The sequence below is a fragment of the Falco peregrinus genome, chromosome 5 (genome assembly GCF_023634155.1).
Source record: "Falco peregrinus isolate bFalPer1 chromosome 5, bFalPer1.pri, whole genome shotgun sequence".
Lineage (NCBI taxonomy): Eukaryota > Metazoa > Chordata > Aves > Falconiformes > Falconidae > Falco > Falco peregrinus.
In genome coordinates, this window is record NC_073725.1 from 18,652,716 (window position 1) to 18,672,843 (window position 20,128).

At 39.4% G+C, this 20,128-nt stretch overlaps 1 protein-coding gene across 26 annotated transcripts in view; it reads right to left on the bottom strand.

The window, feature by feature from the left end:
- CLASP2 (cytoplasmic linker associated protein 2) overlaps nucleotides 1–20,128 on the bottom strand; it is a 146,720-nt gene that overhangs the window by 103,061 nt on the left and 23,531 nt on the right. For 21 of the 26 annotated variants that reach the window (XM_055803403.1, XM_055803405.1, XM_055803402.1 and 18 more), the window contains exons 3-7: nucleotides 19,864–19,967; nucleotides 16,265–16,356; nucleotides 15,857–15,932; nucleotides 14,258–14,355; nucleotides 6,599–6,669 (exon numbers count right to left, since the gene is read on the bottom strand). In XM_055803403.1, coding sequence (XP_055659378.1) covers nucleotides 6,599–6,669; nucleotides 14,258–14,355; nucleotides 15,857–15,932; nucleotides 16,265–16,356; nucleotides 19,864–19,967 — 441 coding nt within the window. Of the gene's footprint in view, nucleotides 1–1,770; nucleotides 1,917–6,598; nucleotides 6,670–14,257; nucleotides 14,356–15,856; nucleotides 15,933–16,264; nucleotides 16,357–16,773; nucleotides 16,813–17,117; nucleotides 17,186–18,164; nucleotides 18,197–19,863; nucleotides 19,968–20,128 lie in introns of those variants that run through there. The other 5 variants (XM_055803433.1, XM_055803431.1, XM_055803430.1 and 2 more) reach the window with 5 other exon arrangements.

The following is a 20,128-nucleotide window of genomic DNA, read 5'->3' on the forward strand; positions in this document are numbered from 1 at the left end:
AAATTCAAAAGAAAGATCAAAAGTTTTCTTAGTAGTAACTAAGGTTTTGTTTTCCCTAGCAGTTTCGTAACACGTCAGAAGACTGAATTCCTTGTAAATGTGGTAAGCGGTAGTTTTAAGAGAGACCAACAGCTACATAATCATCCTACACACTGTTAATTGTATCTGGCATTATTGCTCAAAGCTCCTACACAGAATGTCAGCTGACTGCCTGAACAGTACTTTGTTCTTAGTGTCTTTGTTAATGGCGAATTAAATTATACAGAAGAGAGCTCCGCAGCCACCCTCACTTCATAAACCTCGACCATTACAGAACCACAAAAATCCTATGGCTTTGCCTAGGGAATACAGTTATTTCTTAACATGCTACAGCTTGCATCCTTGATCTGCAAGGTACCACAATCCATGTTTACACCATGGAAAACAGAGCTGCTTCATAGGAAGGAAACAAAGGCAAAGAAAAACATTCCTAGGAAAAAAAAAAAAAAAACAAGCAAAAACACCCCCACAAAACTCTACAAGAAAGAGTACTGTATGTTTAGCTCTACAAAGACCATAACTTCCCTTGCATCTTGCAGTGCACAAACAAAAACACAAACATCAGAGAACTGCTCTAATATTTTTAAACTATACAGTCCAGCCTTAATTTCACTGCTCTGGTCACACCAATCATCTTTTTCGGTCCCTAACATATCAGAGTACTAAAGGAAAAAACACAGATTTCGGGACACCTTATGGAAAGGACTTCTCTCGGGACTCTCACTACTGACGTTTTTGCAAATTCTGATAAAATATGCACCTTCATCTGAAGTATATTATCTTTTTAAGACCATCTTCCCTGATGTTATTTAAAACTATATATATAACCATTTCTAAAAGCACGGCCCTCCTACTATATTCCTAAACTTGCTGCAAGTCAAACGAACACTTCTTAAGTTTCTCTGAAAATAATAACACATAGATAGAAACTCACCAAGTCATTAAGTTCAAAGAACCTGGCTGTCATGCAAAACCAAGAGAGGTGATAAAAATAAAACGTATGTCCGGTTTTTAATCAAAAGACCACAACATAGTGGATGCTGCTTTACTGACCTACTTTCCACTGGTTTGTGTAACAATACATTGTGCAGAGGAGGAAACGCGGTAATATCCCGTGTCTTTATTAAATATATATTCCTAGCCCTGGAAACGAGGCACTTATTTTGCGGCTACGCCGAATTACTGTGAATTTCTCCACAGAACGGCGCAGATGAATACTCGCTTGTTTACAGAGCGGTGTAGTAAATTCCGTCTTATCTTACCGAGCCGGCTAACACAAGTAACGCCGAGCCAAGGGGGGTACACAGAACGCTCACATGAAAATGCAGAGCGGAAACTGCCAGCCCTGTAAATAAGGAAGGTCAGGGCCCACGGCAGAAATCCGCGCCCGCCCGAAGATGAGAAGCGGGGCCGGAGCTGCTGCTGCCCGCCCAGGGCCGCCCCCGGCCGCAGCCAACTGCAGCGGGCTAAGATGTCAACCGCCACACAGGAGGCTCAGCGCGCGTAATGCAGTCAGACCTCGCTCGGGGAGGCGCAGCAAGGGACGCGCAGCCCGCCTTCCCCTCATCGCCGGGCATCCCCGGCCCGGCGGGCCCCTGGGGCCACCGAGCGCCCTTCACCGACCCGCACGATACGGCACCGCTCCCCGGGCAGCCCCGCGCCCCCACACGGCTACACACACACACACAGAGACCCCCACGTCCCCCAGCCGGGGCAGCGCCGCGCACTCACCGTCCCCCACAGCCATCATGCCGCGGGCGGGCGCGGCGGGTAGCGGCTCCCTGCCGCCGCGGCCGCCGCCCCGCTTCAAAATAGCAGTCCCGCCTCGCGCGGGAAGCGCCTCCCAGCCGCCGCGCCTGACCCCGGCCCGCCGGGCGCTCCCGCCGCGCTCCGCCCCGCCGTCACGTGCCCGCGGGGCCCCCTCCCCGCCCGGCCCGGCCCCGGTGGAGCGCGGAGCCGCCCGGCACAGCACAGCACGGCACGGCCGTGAGGGGACGCGCCGGCAGCCAGGTGAAGCTGTGCCCCGCGCAGCACGGTGCGAGAGCCTCGCCGCTGCCCGCATGGCGGCCGGCGCGCCGCCGGAGACAAGCCGACCCCGGGCAGCCGGGAAACGAAATAAAGCCGGGGGGAGCAGGGGCCGGCCCGCTCCCTGACCACCGCGTCTGCAAACCCCCAAAATTCTTCAGAGAAACAGCCGCCTACAGCGTGCAGGTATCGCAGGGCAGGGAACTGGAGCGAAGACCTACCCAAACCTGGCCCTTTTGGTCACAGCTCCTGCCCAGACCAGCGCTCTAAGCGCCATACTGAAGGTAGGAAGAGTGCAATCCAATAAAGCGGTTAAAAAAGAAAAAAAATAAAAAAAGGAGTTCCAATTTACTTTGTCTTGCCTAAGGAAAAGTTTAGGAGGACAAGGGGCACAGAGGCCGCCTGCAGGAGGCCAGCACAGGGCTCCCTGGTAACAACTCAGAAACCCACACCAAGTTCCTTAAAACCAGCAGAAGCATCACCTGCTTTCCCAGTGGGCTTAAACCGACCCCTGTGCTCCACTGGTCAGGGAATTTTCCTATTTAAAATTATAAACCGGCGAGAGCAACGGCTGAAATTTTAAATGCCGTGAGCTACATCCTGACCATTCGCACGGAGCTGCAAACGAAATACATGTAGCTCAAACCCCTGTATAGTCGTCATGGCTGTTACCACCAGTTTCTGTCTTTCCCACACTATATACATTCGTTCACCCTGTGCCACACTGCTGAGCTCTGTCAGAGCACGCCATCGTTGTCTCCACAGTGACTATCTTTCCAAAAAGAAAACAACAAAGAGAAATAAAAAACAAGTGCATGATGTGGAAATACAGACACACACTTGTACAATGGATTTTTATTCCCCCTCTGCCTCCTTTTTTTTAAGAACCTATACAGCAATGTGTAACTAAATGTTGAGCTGAGCTGTAACACAGCTCCCCCACAACCTTGATACTAACATCACTGTACCCGACCTGTCACAATTTATGTTTGTAAAGCTAACACTATGAGGCATACCATTAAAATGGGAAAATTACATGGGTTGAGTAGAGATGTGCGATTTCTCTTTGGCTCAAATCACTCTGCTGAATGAGGCAAAGTAGAGAGCTCAATATTACTATTATTTTCCCCACTTTTCTCTTAATTCCCTGTCTCAAAATTTACACTACTACCCAATACAGGAGTCTGTTTAAATTCTCTCAGAGAAAACAGTATTTACAAACCTCAGGCAGCAGAAACAAGTGCTTTTGCAGCTTTGAGATTGGCTGCCAGTTCTGTTTCCATAGAAATGAACATTCATTTGCTGAAAAATGAGGAGGTGCTTTAAAGAGACTTCTCCAGTCTGCAGGAACACATACATTTCTAGTCAAGTGAAAGGACAAAACAACTGTGCAAGATTTTGCTAAACAGGCAAACATCCCAATACAATTCTCTTAATAAGCAACATCATTATGAATGTAAAAAAACCCCAAGGTTTCCATAGCAGCTAATTCATTCACATAATTCACACTGAAGACATGATGTATGTTTTTACTATCCACATCTGAAGGCAACAGAAGATGGGGGAAGGGGGAAAAATAATAATAAAAAAAAAAGAAACCAAAGGCCAGATGGACAGGCAAGTTAGCAGCGTGGTATTATTTAAGCCTGTAAATCATCTTTATCAAGCAAAAGAACTAGACTCCCATCTTATGTAGCAAAAACTTTTTTGAAGCTCCTTACTACATCCTGCCCCAATTACTCCATCCATACTTGTTTCAATATGCTTCTCACCTCACCTATCCTTCAAGAAGATATCAGTCTCTTAACAGTAACGTGCTGCCCTCCTCCTCTTTACAATTTCACCAGGACTCAGACTGAAAAAAGTAAGATGGCAACACAAGACTAAAGGGACCGTTCACACTAGGTACGCTTCAACACAGTCACAGGGATAACAATATTAAATCTACCAGTGCACAAGACTGCAGGTGTATCTTTTCCTCTCCTCTCTATATTTCTCCCACATATCTAAGCATACCAATATGATGTTTTTAAAACCTGTCACGTGTTTTATGACGTTAACACAATTTTTTTAAAAATATGTATTTGTTTTGATTTTTTAAATACTTTTTTTGTTTAAATGGAAAACACTCTTGTATTCAGTTCATTTAAAGATGTGAGTTTTGAGGGTTTGGGGATTTCCCCCCCCCCCCCAATTACACGCTGAATAAAGAGACGAACAACTGACATCGGATTCTTTTATCAAACAATACTGAAGTCACACCTCTGGATTCTCAGAAACTAGGTCAACACAACAAATATTTACTACCATAGCAGTGTCACTCAGCACTATGAAGAAGCTGATTATCTTCCACTGCTGTGTTAGTGAGTCCTTCCCTACCCATCACACCCTGAAGAGAACCCTCATCAGTACAGTCAAGGTATTTGGGAAAGTAACTCAATCTGGCAAAAAGACAGTCTTTTTGCTGTAAAAAGGTCCACTATAGAGCTGCGCCAGTCTAATTATATTAAAGCCTGTTGAACAGTTCTTTGCCCTCTCTTCTCACCCCTCCCCCTCTTCCTTTGGAAACACAACCCTTCTCCCTCCCTACCTTCCCAAACCCTACCCAAAATATCCAAAGCACTAAAAAAAACACCCAAACATCCTCAACACTGTAACAGATGTATTTAGACATTACAGTCTGGCCTTTATCCAGAGATATTTGATAAAGCTAAAACAAAAGCTGGTAACAAGGCTACAGTAATTCAACAGTAACTTTAATCTACACGTGCAAGCAGTAAATATAAATTGTCCTTCAGAGAATAATGAAGGACAAAGCCAAGATAAAGCACTAACAGTGGAACAGTATCTTTTCAATAACATTAAAAAAATCACCTAGATAGATACAACTGATAAACTAAGTCCAAGCAAAAATACTGAAACCTACATATAAGAGGGATTCTGTCTCTAGGGTACCAAACCAGAATCATAGTAACTTTTACATAAAAATTGCCACTATAAGACAGAACTGGTTTATACTGTTGTACAGCAGTATTAATATCTGCACTTTACAGATGAGATAAAAATGGCCTTAAAAAACCCCTTAATCAACTCTCTTAAAATAGATACAAAAAGCTCAGATGTGCTAAACTAGTCTGGCAATGTTGTATTCATGTTTTCATATATATTTAAATTACTCCAATGCATTTATATTCCTTCACATGGTTTTTCTCTGTTCTCCTGAGAACTACCAACAGACAAAAATACATCAAAAATGCATATTTGAACCTCTTAAACCTATGCAGCAGTATTAAGTTTAAATGCTAAAGATAATGGTTTACCCTTCCACAATGAGTAAATTTACAATCTAACAGAACATTTATGCGACACATTTTTCCCAAAAATTAGTATCTTGGTTTTGTTGTTGGTGTTTTGTTGGGGTTTTTTTGTTGTTGTTTTTTTTTTGTTTTTGGTTTTGGTTTTTTTTTAAAAAAAAATTAATCCTTAAAAAAATATTTTAGGAGTTCAGAAACAGCAACATTTTATCTCAAAGCAGACTGTAGAATGGAAACTCTTACTACTTCAAAGGAAAGGTTGTAAAAGCACATTCCTTTGAACCTACAGTCTGGCCTGTTTTCACACTAACAGCAAAAGGGCGAGAATATTTTAAATGAAAATATACACCTGAATACATTAACAAATCATAAAAATTCCTCATATTTCTACTCTTACAGTTAACACTTTTTAGTTCTAGCAGGGCCACCTCTTTAGTCAGTATAGTTACTTTGAAAGGGAAATGAACATCAGAAAACCCTCCCCTATAAAAAAAGACCTATTGATTCCTTGCAGAAAACAATGAAGCTTTCAAAAAAAACTGTATTAAAGCCAGTGCCACAACACTTCTCTTGCCGTGCTGTTATGTAACAGGGTTTTTTTCTTAAACTATAGTTTTAAGCAAGAATGACGGCTCTGCTCTTGCATACTATAAAATATTATATCAAGAATGCATTAGGAAGCAGCAAGGATTCCCCACACAATATTTTCATTTCATGAAATACACCAAAAATAAAGAACTGCAACTCAGTAAAGTCTTAACCTCAACATTTCAGTGTCTTCAAATGGTGCAGTCACTCATTTCTATGAAACTCCAGGTATCATAATAATTACTCATCATTTTAACTGAGAAGAAATCAAACACATCCATCAGTAAATTACCATTTTCTTTTAGAAACATACTGTAAGATAGGATAGAGGTTCATCTGATCTTTTTTTCCCATGCACGAACACTTTGCAGCATTCTTCTATCCTCTACTGAGCACACATGTAACTTGTTAAAGATTCACTGCTCGTTTCCATGCAGTTTCAACACCTCTTCCAATTGCATTCTTACTGCAGTCCAGCAAATACTTCCAGTAACACAGCATAAGTTTCACTGTCTCATTTTCTTAATAGTTACATAGGTTTCTAGTCAATCACCTCAAATTAATAATGCTCATATGTATTTATCTAGTATTAATCTAAAGATGATTATAAATAAAAGATCTTTCGTACTCACCACTGACACTACTTAAAATCATATTTCCAGAGTTTCTTACTTCATCAAATTTTGCAAAGATTGTTTGCAACCTGTAAAGAACAACAACAACAAGAAAATACTTTTACATCTCTGAAACCTCCCAAGTTACTGGTAAAAACAGAAATCAGATGATCATCATATATAAAGCAGTAATACAGCATATAGAAAGGATTAAGAGTATCAAGAAGCAATTCCTAAATAACTCCTCTTCAGTTGAGCATCTTCACACAAATGCACAGAAAACTAAGTCAACTTAGCGAAGAACAAAACCGAGCATCATTATTAGCATGACTAAAAATAACTAAAATTCTAAAGTTCAGGTTCAGTAATAGTATATATTGTGTTCAGATGACTATGATATTACTCTGCACACAACACTAAAAGGCAACAATTTGAACTATGGAATGTTCATATGGGAAAAAAATAGGGATTACTATTTTATTTGTTCCGAGACAATTACTAGTTTTCCTCAAAATTTCCTCAGGTTTTTTATGAAAATATTTTTATTAGCACCTCCACAGGAAAAACAAACAAACGTATTCTAAACCTGAGGTACACCCCTCAGTTAGGTTCAACACAAACCACTGATTTAAACTCTCACAATAGAAAACACACTGCAAGTGGTTAACTACATGAAAACAGCAAAAAAAACCACCACCAAGAACACCCAAACAAAAAACCACACACACACACAAAAAACAAAAAAAGAAAAACCCAAACAAATCCCCCACCCTCTAGCTTTGCAATCTAGTCCCACAAAATAGAAAATGCTATTCAAGCAAGCAAGCTGTCAAAACAAACAACCATTTCTTACCACTTCTGCAGAAAACTCAAATAAAAGCAGTGGAAGTATCCCATAGAAAAAATGTGACCCACAAACTAACAAGTTTGCACTGACATAATACATTGTTCAGCTGCAAACAAGTCAGAACATCCTCTATGATTTCTCCAAAGACTCCTCTCCATTTCAGACTACTCAGAACATGGTAATACCTGTACCATGCATGTGATTTCTTAGCTACAAGACCAGCAGGACTGAATCCTGAACTTAAATGCAGAGCTATGAACTACAAATCACATGACAGTCTGCAACTCTCCGAACAGGTACAGTTCAGCTCATTACCAGCGCTGAAGCCTGTATTAGCCAATTCAACATTTGCTAGAAGAGCAAAAACTGAAAGGCTCCATTTACAACTCACAATCCAAACTATTTTAAGACAGACCAAGAAAAATGGCTAAGAACAGTGCTTGAGTATGAAAATTCTCACAATAAATAAAGGGGCAAAGTCAAGGACACACAAAGATTTAACTTCAACACCGCCTTATGCACACACCACTTTTACTCAATGACCCGTGTAGAGGCCGTGCGCTCTCACTGTGCACAGCCTACCTCCTCTGACACACTGCATACCCTCTCATGCACTAGTACCTCTTATCTAATAAGGAAGAACGGGATAAAATCATGAAAAGCAGACAGACAATAGTATACAAAGCCTGAGCCTTTGCCCCCACTTTCCAATTTTTTAGGCCTCTCAAGGTGTTATTTTTTACTTTTCAAATACTTCAAAGCTATCTGCTACAGAGCACGTTTCTCCTGGGCTTAACAGGCCCACAAACATGAACTACCCAGACTTAGCTGAAAATTCCACAAAAAGGCCTACTCTACTACAAGCATCTAAAGAAACAAAACTAAAAAAAAAAACCTTAATCATTTAAGTCAATAACCTTTAACACAAACCAGCAGTTATCCTACCATCTCAACTTAACTCAGAACTATAAGTAGCTCAGCAGTAGTTTGCCTGATCTTCCCCTAACGTACTTGTCAGTCTTCCCTCTGGAACCTATTTTATCCTCTTCCTTTTGCACCAGCATTTTGTTTACAGCCATTGCAGCCACAGCAAAATCATGTTGTGGAGTTTATGGAGGTTGTGGAGTCTCCTCCAGTGATATTCAGAACCTGCCTGGATGCAATCCTGTGCAACCTGCTCTAGGTGAACATGCTTTAGCAGGGGGCTGGACTAAATGATTTCCAGTGGTCCCTTCCAACCCCAACCATTCTGTGAAAACAGCTGAAATGGCAGCAATTCACAAATCTCAGACATACACTGCTTTAATATTAAGCCTCAGTCTTTTAATTAAAAGGTCAATTTGTAAACCAAAGGCGATTTATACTGAAATGGGGGTTTTTTTGCACTTAACACTTGAAACAAGTTGTTACTGTATGCTTCTTTGGTACTAGCATTTACTGACGTCACATGGAATCCCATTAACATGCTACGTGCTTTCAAACCTACCAAGCGAGAGGCTCAAACACCAATCAATACACATCGTAATGCATTAAATGCCATCTTGCTTTCGTAAAAGGAAGTTAATGCATTTACTTTGCATGTACCATAGGAAATATTTTTATTGTTTAACAGTGATTGCAGGTTGCCCTCAACGCTGCCAGATTCTCTACTAAACACTGCATTAACAGTTGGCCTGGTTAACAAGGAGGACTTCACACTACATCTGAAAGGCTGAAACTGTTATCCTGAGAGAAACTGAACAGGAAGACTAGAGAGATTAACAGATTTCCTTTAAAATTTCACCTTAATTTTTATATCCTGTTAGGTGGATGTTATGTATTTGGCACACATTTTAGAGGATTCAAAATAATAACAATAAAAAAATCATGCTTTTTTGAACTCAGTTTTCAAAAATGCTTTCCTGAGCATTTTAAATATAAGAGAAAAACAAAATGCTTCCTTATAAATACACTATAATAATACACACATTGACTCCCACTCTGGGCAAAATACCTGATAAACTACTAACTATGAACATTGAAAAATGTGTTTATCAGCAATGCATGCTATATAGTCAGTGTTGCAGGCTGGAGAACACAGTACTGCCACTCGTAAAGCTTTCAAAGCATGTCTTTATGACCAGAGGCACACAACATGCTATTTTGTCATAATTTTTAAAAAATTCCAGTAAAACGCAGCTGACAATATGGTCAAAGCACTACTGTAGATCTAGCCCTCTCTTTAGTACAGCTTACAGGAATTATAACTACAACCTTGCAGACTCTCGCAACAGTTTCTTCCTCCCTCTCCTCCTACTCAGCTCTTTATGCTACGGTCTTTCCACATTTCTTCACATAGCCACAGGCAGCAAGGCAGCATGGGCCAAAGTCTCTAAAATTACTGCAACTATGCTCAATTTAAGAATATTTACAGAAGTTCGACTTCTTGCAAAAGAGAACCTGGCCAAGAGGAATCCAAGAAAGTTTACAGGGCTGGGTGAAGACTGGTTTCGTTGTCATCACCAATGAGAAATGTTCTCTAAGAGCAGCAGCAGCACTACTCCTTTATCTCCTATCTGCAAGCCCAAGCCTGGATATGACATGTACAATCAATCAGTACGGTGATCCATCAATCCATACAAATACTATGTCACTAGTGAATAGAAGTATTATCTTCTTTCTCCAAAAAGGCACAGACAGGTCTTCTGCAACTTCACATACAGAAGGAAAAATCTCCATTGATGAAAGCCACATGTTCAGGACAGCGGGCCACTTCTGCATGGGCTGGGTGACTTTTGCTGCCTCAGTGAATGAATGAAAGTATGAGATCGCAGCACTTAAATGGGGGCTTTTGGCAACCTGCTAAACCCTCTCCTACAGCAGGCAACAGGTCTCTATCAAAGGATTAACATATTCTGGTGATTACGTTCAACAAGAGGAATACATGGCCTTCCCAGACAGCTTGAGCCAACATGCACACACATGGAAACACAGATGTTAGCGAAGAACATGAACTGCACTTCGAGACTGAAAAGCCATTATTTATGACCATGTTTCATAGAGTTTTGCACGACAGGCAGAGAGGGATGCCTAAAAGTTTGGACCTTGTGATGAAGAAGCAAGAAAGCACTGCTCCTCTGTCAACAGCAGGAGGATAAAGAAGATGAAAGGGTGGTAACTAGCCTGTTCTTCAGGTCTAAAGTGAGTCTAAAGCAGGAAATGGCCCATATGAAACCTTGTACTTTTTCCCCTTACTTCCCCCTTCCAAAAAAAAAAAGGTATTTTGCACAGACAGATGTCCACATCTGGCCACACAGATGGACCTCATCTACAGCATGAACTAGACAGATTAAGTAGAATATGCATACCACATAAAATGCAGTATTCAGAAACGCACACTGTAAAGCGCTTTAACATTTCAGGATATGAATTTATGGCCCTAGACATAAGTACTAAACAGATAACTCGTTTTATACATTTATGTTTCTCAAGTAACAGTGGAAAAAGTTGTCAGATGACTTCCTGAAAGATCTTAAAAAGCTTTTAACACTCAAAGTAAGCAACTGCTATCCAGAGCCACATACACTATTTCCATTCAGGGAAGATCAGTCACACAGAATCCATACTGTAACAAATTCAATTTGGCCCATATAGAACAAAACCTGTTCACTGTTCTTGGTTCACAGCAGAAGAAATGTAACATCCGCTTCCAGTATTCACAAATGTATTAACACCAATATTTACAGGCCCAATACCAAAGGCTGCCAAACGCCTTTGGCAGAGACTTTAAAAGAGAAAGCAACATCCAAATTCCCAACCGCTGACCTGATACTGATTTTTTCTGAAAAAGGAATGTGCTTCAGGCAAAAAGCACATTATTATTCTGAGATTTTTAAGTTAAAAAGTAACAAATAAAGAAACTCACTGATTTTATTTATAAGCGATCTCACAAATTAATCTCTATGAAGAATAAAAAAGCACTGAAGAAAAACACAGCAGCAGTGAGTAAGAGTTGAACTACAGAAGTAAGATCCCATCTTCTTTTACTGAGTACCTGGGCTCCAACAAGCCAAATAACCTTCTCTAGAAAAATGCAGTGTTCTCCACAAAGGCAAACCTACCAGGTGCAGATTACAAAACCTTCTAAGCCTACTATTATTAAATTACTAACTACATTTGGATTTATATAAACACAACATGTATGTATCATTGGCATATTTAAGGAAGTTGAACAATTTCTCAAAACAATGCTTAATTAACTTTCCTGCCTTCCTTTCAGCAGACATGAGCTCTTGTTTTCAGTGCTTTAGGACAGAGTGCATTCAAGCTGCAACACAGAGATCTCTAATGTGTAATTTGTTATGTAAACTAAACAAGCCTACATTCTATTAAATCACACACACACACCAAATACTGAATAGGGTTTTCTGCTCATATTTATGTTTATACACTATTTTTAATGCCCTGTCATATAGTGAAGTAGTGGCAGTGCAGTTCTTTAAGGCTGAACTCAACAACTGAAAGCAGCAGTGTCTGAACTACAGATTATCTGTAATACCTAAAACCCTTAAAACCTACCCAGACACACAAATATGAACACAGATTCCCCTCAAAGCAATGATATGATACACTATATCAAAGGTTTTTTTCTCACAGATCATAGCTCCTGCGTAACTGTATGAAAATTTTAATGTATGTAAGCTAAGGGAAAAATGACCAGTATGGGGGAGAAATATCTTAAACTAGGTCTGCCTCTGAAGGAACAACGGTCTGAGCTACCACAGAGCTAATCTGTCTTTCCTGAGCTTTGTTAACTACATTGTTACTTCTGTGAAAGATTAAGAAAAGACTACAGGAACTCCGCTTTCTCTTAGCGATTAATGGGTCTGAGACTAGCAGCCTTGCTCTCAACTCAAATCATAGCTGCCCGCTTCATCCACACCTGAAAATTGCTGCAGAAGACAAAGCACCGAGACTCAGCTCACGTAGTATTTTACACTAGCCTTGGCTGTCAGGTGCAAAACTGTTGAGATTCAGTGGCAACAACCCCTTTAACATGAACCAAGTACAGCCTTGCTTCTTTATGTAAATACAAATGATACAACTATGCTTGCTTTCAGATCAGAGGGAATTTTGAATTCAACTGATTCAGGCAGTTGAAAGGACAATTTGGCACCTACTGCAACTAAATTAGCAGCTGTTGATTGCTTTGAGGAGACAAAGTTCCTATGGTGTTTCATCCTATTTGGATCCCAAGATTTACTCAGTTTGTATCACATGGAAATGTGAACAGGATTAGTGTAGAACCTAAACTTACGGACAGACCCAGCATTCATAGTACAAACAAAGGCTGCTGTTTTCTGTATTTTTTTGCTCTTACTCTCTGTTCCAAAAGATGTCCAAGACTATCTTACTGCAAGAAGGACCTTCTCTGGTATGTTTCAGTTATCTGCTATGAAACCCAATTGTTGGAACTGTAGAATATGGCTTAAATTTCTTGGTAACCATATAATCTCTTATTAATCTACAATTATGACAGCCATAGAATAGAATAGAATGTGTACAATTTCCCATTCCCACAGGCAGGGTAAACTTTTATCCAGACAGGCTGAACTCTGCCTGGAACGTGAAACAATAAATTCAGCACCATTATCCTATAGTATTTTGAACCCTACAAATAATCATTAAAAATTTGACTTAAGAGTTTTTTAGAAAGGTCTGATGAGGTATAGTATCCATTCTTACATTCTCTCCGAGACCATATATTAGATACATTCAGCTTCAGCAAAATCAAGCAGCAAGATGAAGACTCGAAGTGGTGCATTCATTGATAAAGGGTTAACACATTTTAAAAGGCGCAAAATGTTCTAATAAAGAATATTTTAAAGATTATATTGTATAAACAGTCTTCCCCGCTAAGTACAATTTTAAGCTCTGTCCAGCTGTCTTAAAGAAATCCTTATAAAGATAACAACAAAACAATGGCTACTTTTATTTCATATAAACTAATCTACACACAATACAGACAAGCCTTTAAATATTGGAATCACTTTTCAGAAAAAGAAAGGACCAAACTATGCATTTTCAAAAATTCCTTGCACTTTTGTGTCCTGCAATGGCATGTGTAACAGTTAAACCAATAAACACTCCTCCTGAATACTCCTTCCTCACTGAACTGCAGAAAGGCAACTTCAGAACTGGTGAGTAGTTATTTTGAAAAGCACCTCTCACCTCATTGTAGCCCATAAGCAGAACATAGGGTGGAAAGGATTGGTCTGATGCAATTAGCAAGAAGCAAGGGAGGACAATTTTTCCATTTTAAGTATCTTCAAGAAAGCAGCACCTTGTTGATTGGCCATACTTTCACTGCACACTCACACGTGTATGCACACACGTGTCCTCTCTCAAACATGCACAATACATCGAAAGTATTGATTTAAGCGCTTTGGTTGAGACTCTTCTACACTGAGGCAGAACAGCAACTCTAAAGGAACAAGATGTATGTATTCAAGTATTTTTCTAGTTATTTCTCCACTGCATTCAGTATATATTTGCTTAATTTTGAAACATTTTTCTACTTCTGTCCAACTCTCAGCTTCTCTTAAAGTCAGGGGATTTCAACTGGTGTATGTAATGCTGCTGTTCACCATACACCTGTATGCCTCTTCCAAGCAGAAAACCCAACAGCAAAAGAAAGTCAGGAATACTAGTAACATCATGACAGAAGCAAAACTAACTAGAAGATAAAATAAAGCTTGTAATAATTTTAAAACAAATGTTTTAGTGAGTTTAGAGTTCCAATAAAGAACACAGAACAGCTCAGGATTACGAAACTAAAACAGCTAACTCACCTTCCAGGAGGAATTCCTCTCTTCGTAAGATCTATTCGTACTTTTTCTCCCACATGTCTATAAACTTCTACAATGGCTAGTATGGCAGCATCTCTCACCTGTGAAAGTCATTTGAATTGTTAATTTCAGGGCTACAGGAATGAAAACAACATTTGCTGACAACCCACCAATAGTCCAGTTTCTATCAACCTGCATGCCAACTCATTTTACAAAACAGTTGAAACAGTGAGGATAGAAGGGAAAGTAAATACAACTGTTATTTCAAGATGGTATTTGTTCCAAGTTAGAGCATCTCCAGATGGTAAATTAAAAAATCCTAGAAATAACAGCTCTAGAGGGAGTTTCTGGGACTGACACAAGAATAATACCTGTGGAAAAAATGGACTTTTTTTAGGACTGTCACAGTGGGCAACACTTCCAGAAAAGTAAGTCCTTGCTCTCGGTCTTGACACTTGATCTTGTTTTCATCTGTTCATACACACTGCGAGGCCCTACTGGAAAACTAAGGACCTCACTGCCCCCAACAGCAGGCCAAAGCGATCGGCACATTCTTTACTTCCTTTAACAGGAATTAAGTGGCATCACATAAGCACAAGAAATGGAGTAAGACAAGACAGGAAACGGGGAATGAACAGTTGAAGCAAGGAGATGGAGTGCCTCTTGAAAAATTTCAAACCATAGTCATCAGAATAGAAACTGCCAAAAATGCATGTTAGTAAATGCCATTATTCTCTATAAAGAATTACTGGAATGACTTCAGTATTGTTCTTTGTAACAGTTCGAACTATACTCACAATTGCTTGATCAAGATATGAACTACATCTTTACTAATGATCAACAAACAAGACAAATTCTTAACATATTTTCTCTAGAGTACAACAGGATTACTATGCTATACAGAGGAGACAAGGACTTTGCTGCTCCCTGAAAATAAGCAAAGACCTATCCTGTTTATTTGCCAATCTCCTACCAGTGCTACCCTTCTTCCTTACTTTTTTCCTAGCCTCTTATCTCAGACACAACTTCAGATCAAACAGAAATGGCTAAGATCTCTTGATTTAAGGTTCTCTGAAGTTCAGATGTCACCATCAGGAACTACATCTTGATTTTTCAAAGCAGAGGTTTTTGCTTAATTAACTGATTTTAACTACAGTTCTTGCATGTGTTCAAATCCCATTTGGATTCCATTTAGGAAATTATTACACATGATAATGTTAGTTAGCTTCAGCAAATTTGTCAGACTAGTACAGGTCTCATGCAGGGGGCCCCTTCTGGAGGCATTTCTTGTCAATAAGAATTTTTTTCCTTTCTTTCAACAAGCTCTGTAAGAAACAACTATTTTCAGTAATGACTAGTTTCAGCCTCTGAAGACAAAACCAAAGGGGCCAGTATATCACCACACGGCTGGCTTTGCAACTCCCATCTTCTAATGGAGGGACCAATTCAGAAGAAAATGGGTTTATTGTTTCTCATGGCAGAAAATAATGATCTTTTGTATACTAACAAGCCCATCGACTTTTCTTAAATGTCTACATTTATTTTGCTTTCATTCCTCTGTCAAAGTATAGTTGAAGTACTAGCAAGTAATGAAAGCCTTACCTGACTATTTGAGTCACCGAACACTGTACACAGATGCGGTACCAACTTGCTGAGGATTAACGGCTGTGCACCATAACTAAAAGAAAAAAAAGTTAAATGTTTATTTATTTTTTTTTTTTACAGAAAAACAGAAAATGCTTTATGCAGAAGTGAACTTCTAGCTTAGCATAGATAAAATACAAACTGACATCAATCAAGCTCCCTCTCTCTCTTACTAGTCCTTTGTCTACTTTTAAATAAGACAAAAATACTGTACCTTTAGGTTTTCTTTCAGAAAGCTCACAAATTGCTTGATTTTCCCCCATTTATTAATTTAATTGAATCAGACTTCCTAAAGTATTAATTTCAGAGAAAAATTGCACTCAGAAGGATAGAACCTTTATGTCTCCATAGAAACAAAAAGCTTACATGTTTAAGGTAGCAATAAGACACAAACACACTCCTTCTCGGGATCGGTAATTCTTGTGTTTAAAACCAATGACAAGGCGTTCCCAAATGTACTATGAAAACAGAAATAATTGTCTTTGATTAGCAGCAGCACAACACAATGTAATTCTACTCATACTTCATAATTACATTCATAACAGTTGAAAAATAATAAAAAAAAAAAACAAACACAAACCAGGAAACAGGTCCACTGGAAAAGTAAAAGCACTTTTCAGATGAAATTAACTACTAAAAAGCACAGTATGGAACAAAACACAGATTATTCTTACACAAAAAACAATTTCTAAAAAACATCCATCAGAAATCTAGTTGAGTATTTTTACTGTTTGAAAAACATCTCTTAAACACATGCAGAATTCTTAGAGTTAACACACATAAAACAAACATTAACATTACAAACTACTGACTCAAACTGAAGTTGCTATATTCTTTATCCTTCATGTTGTTTCCCAGAGAAAATTTCCTCTCACCCATTTTAGCTCATCCTTATCCATACTCCTGTTGCCCGCTTCTCCCCTACTTTTGCTTTAAATTAATTTCTTCATTTTTTAGTTATTTCTTGCCCATTCATTTTAAATCCTTTGCTTCCATTTTTGTTCTGTTTTCGTTTCTCCTTTTGTGCGGGTGCCACTTCCTGTACTACAACACTCTGGGCTCGCTAAACACTAAACCCTCATTTACCTTCTTGCGCACTCGTTTTTCATTGCCTGCCTTCAGCCTTTCCCTCCTCCGTTTATTTTTTTTTACCTTTCCATCTCCTTCCTGTTCTCTAGCTGTACCTTAAGAGTGCAAGAAGCGTAAACACGAAGCTTACGAGAGCAGGGATTCTCAGTGGTGTTTCAGAGCAGATGCACAGACTCAAACTGCAACTCGCCCAGCTGCAGCGCTGCCATTACAGCCGCAGCCCGCCAGCATCCAGCATCCGCGGGGAGCGTTGCCTAGCGATGGCTGCACACTGGCAACAGCACATTTTGCAGCCCAGACACCACCTTCATGCCTACCCCCGACTGCTGCAATTGCAACCTATCATGATTCCGTACAAATCTCCTAAAATCAGGATTGCAAAAATGTGCATATAATATTTGGCTTTCAAAAAAAGAAAAATCAACAAACCCACAACACACCACCTCACAGTTATTGATCAACAAAACCAGACAGTGTAAGAGCTGGAATACTGCATCCTCTGTATTAATGCGATAGCACACTTGATAACAGGCACAACATTTTCCAGTTAGAGACCTGCTTGATCATGATCACCCATCTGTGGTTACTTGTTTGGTTGGTTTATACCTCATCACATTTATAGAAAGCAAACCTTAGACAAGCAGGATATTGCTTGCCAAAACTGCACAGCTTAACAACAAAACCCAGGATTTTACAGAAGAAAACATCCTTCCAATTAACCTACTATTCCAGACAAATACAGGAAAAGGAAAATCTCACTGTGAAGTATACAAAAATACAGATAGAGAGGGAACTCTCAAGCACTGAAACAAAGTAGACAGAAAAGAAAATTTAGTCTTTCACTAAATTAACCCTACTCTAAAGAATTGAATTCTTCTAAACAAAGAAATTCAAATGGCTGCTTAGAAATTTCAACTCTCATGACTTGCTAGCAACAGTTGGTGTCAACCTCCTTATGTCCCATTCATGCATTTATACCACCTATATTCTTATTTTTAAGCTTTCCAACCCATAACCACCTACATCTAATCCTTTACAAAAAAACAAAACAAAACCACACCAACCAAACAAAAAGCCAAACACGGCTGAAAAAAGAAAAGGGACCTGGCAACAAGACAAACTATTATTCAACAACATACTAGAACAGACAAGATGAACTGATTGGAAAGGAACTTACAGGAGTTATCCCAGAAAAATTATTCCACCCAACTCTTCATGTTTCTCTGCAGCAAAGGGAGCCTAAACCTCTGTATTTCAGTGTTGGAGGCACAGGAAAGACTTCTCTGTTTTGGTCCCTGTTGTGAGGATGATTGATGCTTTTCATCCAAATTTTTAGTGACACATAAGCGATCCTGAGAGCAGACAACTGAAGCCAGGTTTCTCCTGCCCTAGGGGAGTTACCAGAAAAGCCATACCTTCTCTTACTTAAAGACACGATTCCTTGAACCCCATGGACCTTGTATTCTTTCTGACACTGAGTAAGCTTCAAATGGGATAGAAGCTTCTTTCCATCACCTCAGTGTACAGCTCCTCAGAAACTGAAAGATGGACCAGTAATCTACAACTCTTTCATGATGAGCATCTAGCACGAAGCAACAGTCGCCATATTCTTTATCAGCAATTGTTGAAATCAAAGTGTCTCCAAGATGCTTTGCTGCACATTCATCCAAATGTTACCATAAAGGCAGGTGTACCATGAGGTCAGCATGCCAGGCACTTGGGAGCATCCTGGGCACAGGAACAAGTCACTCACTAACTACTTGCACTTAGGCATGAAAAAAAGCTGCAAAGCCCCTTTATCAATGCACACAATCAAAACTTAATGTCGCGAAAAGGTAAAGGCACACCTTTGTGAACGACACTACTAGATTTAGATGCCTAAATCCCAGTCAGATCTGTGACCAAATAATGTGACAGAATGCCTCATGTCGGAAAGGAGATTAGTGTGTTTCTGTAGTGGCCTAACATGCTACCTGCTTTCCCTCTCAGGCATACAAAGCAACACAAAACAATTTTCTCACTGCAGATCGAGTCTGCAAAATCTTATTCCCTGCATACAAACATTCAAACCCTTATCTATGAATAAAGAAAGCCAGGAATTAGCATGCAAAAGAACCTCTTTTTTGTTCACAAAAAATAGGACGTTCACTATTAACTTCTGCACTTAATACCCTGAAACAGATTTTCTTCAGAAATTAAAAACTCAAATAATAAGTTCATACTGACAACCAGGTTCCTTTGAGTTTCAAATAACATCATTGATCAAACAATATAATCCTGTTAAACAATCCTACATTTTTCAGACTCACAGAGCAGAGATTTAAGATTTAGCACTTGGAAGCCACATAACAGAACTCTAAAAAGATTTGCTTAACTTAAACTTCAACCTAAGACAAGTCAGAGGGCAACTTGTCCCCACCTAAGTTTGTCCAAGGTTCACACAGCATGTTTGTCATACATCTAGAAAGTCAGATTTAAGTTAGAAAGTACCATCTCAACTGCAGGACTACTCCTACATGTTGAAGTACAAAGCTAGTTTTAAAATAAATTCAGAGTTAAATAAATTTAGTTATTCTCATTATGCAAACTCAAGCCCAGGAGGATGCTTCTAACATGATTTAATTAACAAAGTCCTGCCACATGACATGAAAACATCTACTCAGAATTTACCTATGATATGCAAAAACTGCAGATTGTACTGTGCCAGATTTTTATCTCTAGCTGAACAATGCATGAGCATCAATCCATTAAGAATATCCTTAACATTTACACCATTAACAGTCACCATTACTTTGTAACATATTCAAAGTCAAGATTGTACATAAGTCACAAGCTCACTGGAGGCCTCCATCTGTATCTATATTAAGTAATCATACCATGGGCGGTGCTGCTTCATCCATCAATTTCAATATAAGATTCTGTGCTTGCTCTCGAACTTGGTCTTTGGCATCTCCCATACGATCTATCAAAGGCAGGAGAACTACAAGAGAGGGGAAGAAGAAAAAGATTAAACACCCAATGAAGTTTTTCTAATACTTAAGGATATTTCCTGAAACAGATTTAAGATACATTTCTGAGTACGTTATGAGACTAACAACAAATGCACTGGATTGAAATTGAAGAAAATAGTACCTTCCAACA